Raw genomic sequence first — 9,983 nt, 5'->3', positions numbered from 1 at the left:
ATAGATAGATAGATAGATAGATAGATAGATAGATAGATAGATAGATATAGATATAGATATATATAATTATTTTTTATTTTGCTAAGGGAAAGGGCTAGATAATAAGTTCCACTGTTACTACATGTTACCTATAGCACTATAATTGATCTGTTGGTCAGAGCTGTTGGTCTTACCCCAAACATCTGGAAGTCGTTCTTGATACGCACACGTGCATATGTAACAGACACACACCTGCATAGATACAATCATAAGAGAACTGCAATATCACAGACCAAAACTCTCACTGGAGGCTCATGTGTATAGTACTTTAGGCCATGTTATGCCCTTCTGTGCTAACCAGCCCACAGTCAATGTCATATGCACAGAAGTGTTTTGTTTTACTGGTGCAGTCTGTAGCTGCTGAAGAAGCATCCTTGGGTCTGTGTACTCAATTGTTTTAATAAAGTCAGGTGTTATCTACAAATATTACCAATGCAATATCCTACTGTTTTAGGTTTTGAATACTTTTTTTAGTGGCAATACCCTAATCTTGAATCAGTACAAAACTGTTTTTCATCCACCCAGCAACTTGTCTTATTACCTCAGCCATAATTAAGCAAAGTGTTACCTGTATGACACTGGCCAGGTTAATGTGGGAGGTATGGTGAGATGAGTTTGTTTCTGTATCTGCAATTACTATTAAGTCATGAACTCTGTCCTCCTGTATTCCATTCTATCTTCCTAAGTCCTAGCGCTTTTAAGCTATGGACATTTTACTGGCCAAATTATTGTTATTTTCATATACTATACAAATGCCGCCTCAGTTTTTTAATCTCAGAGCAATATAATTTAGGAATCTTATGTTCCTCCACCTTTTTGGTTCAATAGGGGAAGCTAACACTTTGGGGGTGATATATAACTTGTTTTTTGGAGATGGAGTCTCACTTTGTCACCAGGCTAGAGTGCGGTGGCGTGAGCTCAGCTCACTGCAACCTCTGACTCCCTGGTTCAAGCTATCGTCCTGCCTCAGCCTCCCAAGTAGCTGGGATTACAGGTACTCACAACCACGCCCAGCTAATTTTTGTATTTTTAGTAGAGACAGGGTTTCACCATGTTGGCCAGCATCTCGATCTCCTGACCTCATGATCTGCCCACCTTGGCCTCCCAAAGTGCTGGGATTATAGGCGTGAGTCACTGCACCCGGTCACTTTTTTTTCCCTCTTACTTGATGCAAATCTCAAAATTCTGTCTGTATTAAACCATACTGTAATGTCAGTTGAGTTAGAATAATTACTATAAACACAGAGCCAGCCTTTAAAATATATTTTTAACATTCCAGTTACAGATAGTGAACTCACTGGAGCATGGTGGAAAGGTTACTAGACTGGAAGTATGGGCCAGGTTCTAGCTTTTGATTCAGCCACTCATTAGCTTCATGACCACTCATTTCCCTTTGGCTGGGCCTTAAGTTTCCTCATCTTAATCATGAAAAAGAAAGACCATCACCCTATAAACCTTTTCAGCTATCTTTAGTTTTCCTTTGTCATATGGCCATTTTTTCTCCATAGCGGAGAAGCTTGGTAAGGATCAAATTTTCTAGATAATTTTAAATATACTGAAAAGCTGACTAGAAACTCTTAGCAATAGCAAGTATAGCAACTAATTGGTATTATCGCACTGTTCTTCCCATTTTATACAAAGTATTACTAAAGCTAGTTGTTCCCAAAGAAGGATAATAAGGGTTCCAGAAAGAGCCCTATTTTTTTTTAACACAGCTAAATAATTTCCCATTTGAAATATATAAAGGGATGCTTAGATATTATTATCACCAGTGGTAACAAAGGGATTAAGATGAATGGCGTCAGTCATTTAAAGCACATGGGAATAAAAAATATATAAAGATGGCTTGTCAGACTATCCCCAGGTTACAAAAGCAGTCAAATACAGGAGCTGAGGGCAGAACAAGTTAGAGTCAGCTCTCACTTGCTATGAGCAATTCTGGACACTATATCTCATGTGAGGCGGTCAAACCTCAATGTGCTTTCATGTGCAGAGAAACCACGAGAACAAATTAGAGCAATTGTCATAGTAGAGGCAACTTAATTCAGCAAATAAAGTTCAGGACCCTCAAAAATCGATTTATCCTAGAACTGTGTTAGTATATGTACTTGATTTTTTAAATTACTGGGGATTGCTGTTTGTATTCATCATAGAGGTTGTATCACTTTTGGAGAAGTTTTGTTTCATCTGTCATTTTAACTATGGAAATATAATAAAACTGGAGTGAACACTAAACTTACTTGGACATTTTTTTTTTAACTATTAAAAACTTTTTCTTTTTTCTTTTTCTTCATGTATTTAAGTATGCGGTGTACTACAACATAAACGAAGGAAACTTTATATTGTGAAGAGAACTGTGACTTTCTCAGAAATTCTCTCTGGAGAGTAGTTAGGGGCGCAGCATATTTCTGAGTATGTTGAGGTTTTGAATAAAATAACAGTCCTGCTCATGAAAGCGACTCCAATGAGGATTTTCATAATGTGTGTAATGTATTTTGATGATGCCACAATCATCAAAAGTGTCAGATATGGGCTTCTCTGCCCAAGCAATTATCTTTCTTCATCTGTATACTTTGTATATATTCTACCATTAAAAATTAAATTTTGACCTTTATGCCCAAATTATGGCACTGATCATTAGTGCTCAACACGATAGTTAAATACAATAGTTCAACTGTTAACATTTGTTATTTTGTATTAGCATATGTATCATACTTGGGATGTTCTAAACCTGTCAACAGAACAAAGAAATAATAAATCCAAATTAATATAAATCATTTGCTGGTCAACTGGAATAGATTTTTGCACACACAAGGTAAGCTATAGATAACTGAACCATTAAGAAACAAGATTTTTAAATTGAAAAGCAAAGAATTTGTACTTACTTGCATTGGTTGCCTTGTGGAATGTTTGAAAAAATTCTCTAAGACAGTATTTGGTGTAACCTTTCGAACTGTCTCTTTAATGCCAAATGATTTTGCTAGAGGTGAAGCAACAAATCTACAAAAATACGAAAAGAAAGAAGTTCAAAATCTCAGAATAAATCCACAATGACACCAGAAAATTAAAGCTGTAACTCTAGGTTTCTAATGAAATCAATCATTCGTTTATGTTGGCACTGGGGCTACCTATAGTCAAAATCTGTCTCTCGACACAGAAAAGTTTCAGGCCATACATACAAGCAATAATTAAAAAAAAAAAAAAAAAAAAAAAAACATTTGCACAATTCTAAAATTCATTTTATGTTAATCCAAATGTATTTAGAGATAAGATTTAGGAAATAGAATAAGCTGTTCTACTTAGAATTTTAAAGACTCCCAGGGATTGAAATAAACAGGAATTCTGTTAGAAAATGTTTTATTTGGTGTTATTATCTTAAAGAAATTACTACCTTCCGATTTCAAGTTCTAACATAAGAAAAAATGGCAGAACTCTAGGGCAAATACCTAACAATAGGATTGATGGGTGATATGGCAAGTATACATTTAACTTTATAAAAAACTGGCAAGTTGTTTTTCAAAGTAGCTGTACTATGTTGCATTCCCACCAATAATTTGTCAGAGTTCCAGTTAGCTCATATCCCTGCCAACACATGGTACTGTCAGCCTTGGCAGTTCTACTGGGTGCGTAGTGGCTTTTTGTTGAATTTCCATTATAATCTTTATTATTTCCAATCTTCTACTTGCTTTAAATTTAGATTGATTTTATTTTTTCTAGACTGTTAAGGTGGAAGTTTACATTATTGATTTGAGGTCTTTCTTCTTTTTAAATATAGGTGTTTGCAGCTATAAGTTTCCCTTCAAACACTGCTATTGCTGCATTCCATTAAGTTAGTATGGCATTTTCTTTTTCATTCATCTCAAGTATTTGCTAATTTACCTTGTGATTTCTTCCCTGACTGGTTGGTTATTCAGAAATATGTTATCTAGTTTACATGTATTTGCTAATTTCTCGATTTCCTTCTGTTCTTGATTTCTTTTTTTAAGAAATGAGGGTCTCGTTATGTTGCCCAGACTGGTCTCCAACTTCTAGCCTCAAGTGATCCTCCTGTTTCAGCCACCCAAAGTGTTGGGATTACAGGCATGAACCACTGCGCCTGGCTGTTATTGATTTCTAATTTCATTTCATTGTGGTTGGAAAACATACTTTCTATTTAAATCCTTTCACATTTATTGAGACTTGTTTTATAGCCTAATATGTGATCTATTCTGGAGAATGTTCTTTGCGCATGTGAGAAGAATGTGTATTCTGCTGTTGTTGAGTAGAGTGTTCTATAGATGTTTGGTAGGTCTAGTTGGTTTACAATATTGTTCAAGTCTTCTATTTACCTGTTGATAATCTTCTGCTTGGCTATTCTATCAATTATTGAAAGTGAGTATTGAAGTTTACAGCTATTATTGTTGACTTGCCTGATTGCCTTTTAATTCTATCAGTTTTTACTTCACGTATTTTGGAATTCTGTTGCTAAGTATGTATATGTTTATAATTGTTATATCATCTGGACAGATTTACCCTTTTATTATTATAAAATGTCCTTTGTCTGTAGTAACAGTTTTGAAATCTATTAAATTACATTTTGTATGATATTAGTATAGATACTCCAGTCCTCTTTTGGTTACTTTTTGCATGGTATCTTTTTCCATCCTTTTACAATCAACTTATTTGTGTCTTTAAACGTAACAGGTGTCTTTTGTGGACAACATATAGTTGGATCGTGTTTTCCTAACTATTTTATCTCTGCCTTTAATTAAAGTGTTTATTCCATTTACATTTAAAGTAATTACTAACAAAACAGGATTTATATCTGCCATTTTGCTGTTTGTTTTCTAAATATCTTATGCCCTTTTGTTTATTTGTCCATCACTACCTTATTTTGTGTTAAACAGATATTTTCTCATGTACCATTTTAACTTTCTTTTCTTTTTGGTTTTTTACTATTTTAAAAGTTATTTTCTTAGTGACTGACTTGGGGATTATAATTAACATATTAATTTATAACATCCTAGTTCCGATTAATATCAAATTAATTTCAATAGGGTTAAAAAATGCTATTCCCTTTCCCCTCCTTTGTACTCTTGTCTCACAAATTACATCTTTATAAATTGTGTTCTGATCAACACAGATTTAGATTATTGTTTTATGCAATTGCCTTTTAAATCAGATAGGAGAAAAAGTGTTACAAACAAAAAATATGGTTATACTATCATTTTATTTTCTTATGTAGTTACCTTTACTGGTGCTATTTCTTCATGTGGATTTGAGTTACTGTCTTGTGAACTCTCATTTCAGTCTGAAGGACTTCCTTTCAAACTTTTTCTATGCTAGGCCTGCTAGTAATGAATTCTCTTGGTTTTTGTTTATTTGAGAATGTCTTAATTTCTCTTTCATTTTGAAGGAGAGTTTTGTTTGGTTCACAGTGTTTTTCTTTCAGCACTTTTTATGTGTCATTCCACTGCCTTTGGCCTACATAGATGCTGATGAGAAATCAATTCCTAATCATAATGAGAATTCCTTGTATGTGATGAGTTGCTCCACTCTTGCTGCCTTCAAGATTCTTTCTTTTTGGCTTTTGACAATTTGATTATGACATATGTAGGTGTAGTTCTCTTTAAATTTATCATACTTGGAGTTTGCTTAGCTTTTTGGATATACAGATTCAGAATTCAGGGAACTTTTTGGCCATTTATTTCTTCACATTTTGGGGTCCTGTTTATTCTCTTCTCTCCTTCTGGAATTCCCATTATGTATATGTTGGTATTCAAGTCTCTAAGACTATTTTTCTTCATTCTCTTTTATTTTGCTGTTTCTCACACTGCTGACTCTTTCTTATGCCTGCTCAAACATGCTATTGAGCCTCTCTCATGAAATTTTGATTTCAGTCATTGTAGTTTTTAACCCTAGAACTTCTATTTGGTTCCTTGTTATAATTTATAGTTTTCATCACTTTATTGATGTTCTTGATTTGGTAAGACATTGTTTTCATGCTTTCCTTTAGTTCTTAAGCATGTTTTTCTCCAGTTCTTTGAACATATTTAAAGTAGTTGACTTAAAGTCTTTGTCTAATAAGTACACTATCTAGGTTTTCTCAGAAATACTTGCAATAATTGCTGTATTTCCTGTGTGTAGTCCATACTTCTTTGTTTCTTTGCATGTGTCATAAGTTTTTGTTGAAAATTGGACATGTTAAATACTATAATGTGGCAACTATAAAAATCGGATTATTTCTCCTCCCCAAAGTTTGTTGTTTTTGCTATTTGTCGTTGTCCATTTGTTTGCTTAGTCACTTTTTTGAATTAATCTATAAAGTCTTATTTGTGATGTGTGAGCACTGAAGGCTTTATTAGGTTAGCTTGGTGGTCTGCTAATGATTAGACAGAGATTTCCTTAAATGCTTGGAACCAATAAGTCTCTCAGTCTTTCCTGAGGAGCTCTGTGCATATCTTGGGGCACACCTTCAACATTTAACTAGGCAGTAAGCAACTCTGCCTTAGTCTTCACTTACTGTTTGCACAGAGCCTAAAGGTCATTCAGAGGTGACAGCTTATGGCCTTCCCAGGTCTTTCCTGAGCATGCAGATAGCCATGAACATGCACTAACCCTCACACATAAAAGGGGCCTTCTAGATTTCCAAGAACATGTCAGAATTTTTCAAAGCCTTCTATGCACATCTCATGTTCTAGGTTTTTCTTTTAAGCTTTTTGGTCATTTTATTGTTTGCCCCAATTGTTATCTACTGTCTTAGACAGTTATGAAGTTAATCAATTGCCTCTAATTGTTTTAGACAAACACCCTCAGGGAAAAGGCTTTTCCACTGGGTGAGCTCTGAGTCAGGTCGGATAAAGACAGCACTGTGAGTAGTGTCTTCCAGAGAACCACCAGACAGGTCAGATAATGACAATCCTCTGATAATGAGCTTTGAAGGAAATTCTACTCTGTTCTGCTCCTTTCAGTGGCAGCCAGGCTGCTTGTTTCCACTGTAATTGTGGCCCATTGGTTCTTCAAGGCTATCCCGAGATGGACAGGGCAAGATGGGAACAGGGCAAGTTAAAAATGTCACACAGCTTGCTATTCCTTCCAAGATTCTGCTGTTTTTCTTAAATAACAATCCCTAGATCACTATAAGCCTTTGGTTGATTCTCAATTCTGAAAAATAAAACTGACTATGACAATTTTTGCTAGTTTTCTGGTTGCTTTTATGGAAGAAAGAATTTTCAGAGTTTCTTACTGTAACATTTTTGCTAATCCAGTGCATTGTGGTTTTAATTTGTATTTTCCTAATGACTAATAATGTTGAGCATCTTTCCATGTGCTTATTTTCTATTTGTATATCTTCTTTGATAAAGTATTTACTCAAATCTTTTGCCTATTTTTAAAACCAAGTTATTTCTTTTTATTATTGAGTTCTGAGTTCTTTATATATTCTGAATTTAAGTCCTTTATCAGATATATGTTTTACATATAATTTCTCCCAGTCTGTGGCTTGCCTTTCTATTTTATTTACAGAAACATTTCCTAAAAAGATAACTAGTAAGGTATTTTGCATATCATATAATTTCAATATTTTCAAGTATATAATTTTTTTAAAATGTACAAAATGACTTCTTAGTAAATTTACTAAGTTGTACAACCATTACTATGAATCAGCCTTAGAACATTTCTATCATTCATGTCTATTGTTAATCTCTGTTTCTTCTTGCACCTGCCCCAGGCAACCACTAATCTATTTTCTGTTTTTATAGCTTTGCCTTTTTGAATATTTAATATAGATGAAATTATACAATATGTGGTCACTTGTGTTTGACTTCTTTCACAGAGTTTAATGTTTGTGAGGTTCATCCATGTCATAGCATGTATCTGTAGTGCATTCCTTTTTATTGCAGAACAATATTCCATTGTAGGGATAAACACTAACACTGTCTTGAAGAGCAAATGTTTTAGCTCTTTACCAACAGAAATAAAAGCATATATCTACACAAATTCTTGTACTCAAATGTTCATAGTAACTTCATTCATAACAGCCTAAAACTGTATGCAACACAAATTTCTTCCCATCAACTAAAGGATAAATAAGTTATAGTATATATGTATGTTGAAAGACTATTCAGCAATAGAAAGGAACCACTGATATACATAACAACATGAAAAAAATCTTAAAAGCATTAAGCTTAATGAAAGAAGTCGAACACAAAAGACCATAGTCTATATGATTTCATTTAAAGGAAATCCTAGAAAATACAAAATTATAGTGACAGAAAGTAGATTAATTGATTGCTGGTGGCTAGTGGGTAGGGAGGGTATTAACTGAAAGCATTATAAGATAATTTTTTAGCTGACAGAAATCTGTATCATAATCGTGGTAATGGTTGCAAGACTGTATACATTTGTCAAAATGCATCAAATTTTGGATGAATTTTATTGTATGTAAATCAAACCTCAATAAAGCAGATATTTTTAAAATAAAGAGATTTCCTTATTCTTCCTTCAGTTCTGACAAAGGCACTATCTTCTGCCAGGTCAGTCAATTCTAGGACTTACTGAAGGATAATTTTTGTGTTTAATTAAATGCTGAAAATTTTACTTATGAATGATCATTTAGTTCTTAAATTCATTTTTATATCGATGGAAGTTGAATAAAAACTCTCTTAAGATAATCTGATTAAACGTATGCCAGTCCAACTTCCAGATGAATTAAGTTCTCGTGAAAATGGCCCCTAAATTTCAGAGACATATAAAAATAAGTGAGTTATGCACCAGATGTACACAGAGCAATGTGGAGAGATCATAAAACATAGTGCTAAATTTTAAAAAAGAAGAAAGAAAAGGTCTTAGTGCAATACCATTTATGTCAACAAGTGATACCGGTACATGAAGCACATGTTTTACTGGGTCATACAAATAAAGGATCACCAAATACACAGAACACAGCAGAGAGGGGAATGGGAGTAGTGCATGGGGAAAAAAGGGAATTAATGAAAAAGTCATCAGTCACTCAAGATTGCTCTTATATAGACATATATACACATATATATATAGAGAGAGAGAGCATATATATGTGTGTACATAAATATATATAGAGAGAAAGAGAGAATATATATATTCTCATATATATGTTCTCATATATATATTCTCATATATATATATGACAGGGTTTTGAATAAATAATTGAATTAGTTCATTTATCCAACCTAGTAGCTGGAAAATTTTAGTGGAGAAAACATCCATTTTTTTCACTATTAGAACAACACAAACTGGAAATAGTTTCATAGGGTAGTGTTTTCAATATATTCACTCAGTGCTGTCTCCTCAAATGTTAGAAATGAAGAAATTAGGAGGGGAAAGCAAAATAGAATTAAACCAAAGATTTATACAGTAAGGGAACAAAACTAATCTCAAAGCCAAATGAAGCATAACATTCTTCTCTAGAGGGTCATGTGAGAAATAGCATGTGGGTAAGTATGCACGTAGATAAATATACACATTCATAGCATCCTTGCTGATATGAGGAATAAATACCTGTTAAAATCATTAATTTAAACAAGAAAGAGAACTACAGTCCTCTTCGTTAATTTCAAAGACAGACATAATGAGTTTTGTTTTACTGGATCCCTACCTCTTACACACAGAAAAAAAAAAAAAAACTTTCTTTTTTTTTGAGATGGAGTCTCACTCTGTTGCCAGGCTGGAGTGCAGTGGTGTGATCTCGGCTCACTGCAACCTCTGCCTCCTGGGTTCAAGCGATTCTCCTGCCTCAGCCTCGCGAATACCTGGGACTACAGGCGCTCACCACCACACCCAGCTAATTTTTTTGTATTTTTAGTACAGACGGGGTTTCACTATGTTGGCCAGGATGGTCTCGATCTCCTGACCTCGTGATCCGCCTGCCTCAGCCTCCCAAAGTGCTGGGATTACAGGCGCGACCCACCGCGCCTGGCCAGAAAATAACA

The 9,983-nt window shown here is 34.2% G+C and overlaps 1 protein-coding gene across 1 annotated transcript in view; it reads right to left on the bottom strand.

The window, feature by feature from the left end:
* CERS3 (ceramide synthase 3) overlaps positions 1 to 9,983 on the bottom strand; it is a 119,561-nt gene that overhangs the window by 76,848 nt on the left and 32,730 nt on the right. Inside the window, exon 4 of the mRNA XM_026455460.1 lies at positions 2,925 to 3,039. Coding sequence (XP_026311245.1) covers positions 2,925 to 3,039 — 115 coding nt within the window. The remainder of the gene's footprint in view (positions 1 to 2,924; positions 3,040 to 9,983) is intronic.

This window comes from Piliocolobus tephrosceles, chromosome 6 (genome assembly GCF_002776525.5).
Source record: "Piliocolobus tephrosceles isolate RC106 chromosome 6, ASM277652v3, whole genome shotgun sequence".
Classification (NCBI taxonomy): domain Eukaryota; kingdom Metazoa; phylum Chordata; class Mammalia; order Primates; family Cercopithecidae; genus Piliocolobus; species Piliocolobus tephrosceles.
Note: the sequence above shows the minus strand (reverse complement) of the source record. Positions and strands in the feature narration are given on the sequence as shown.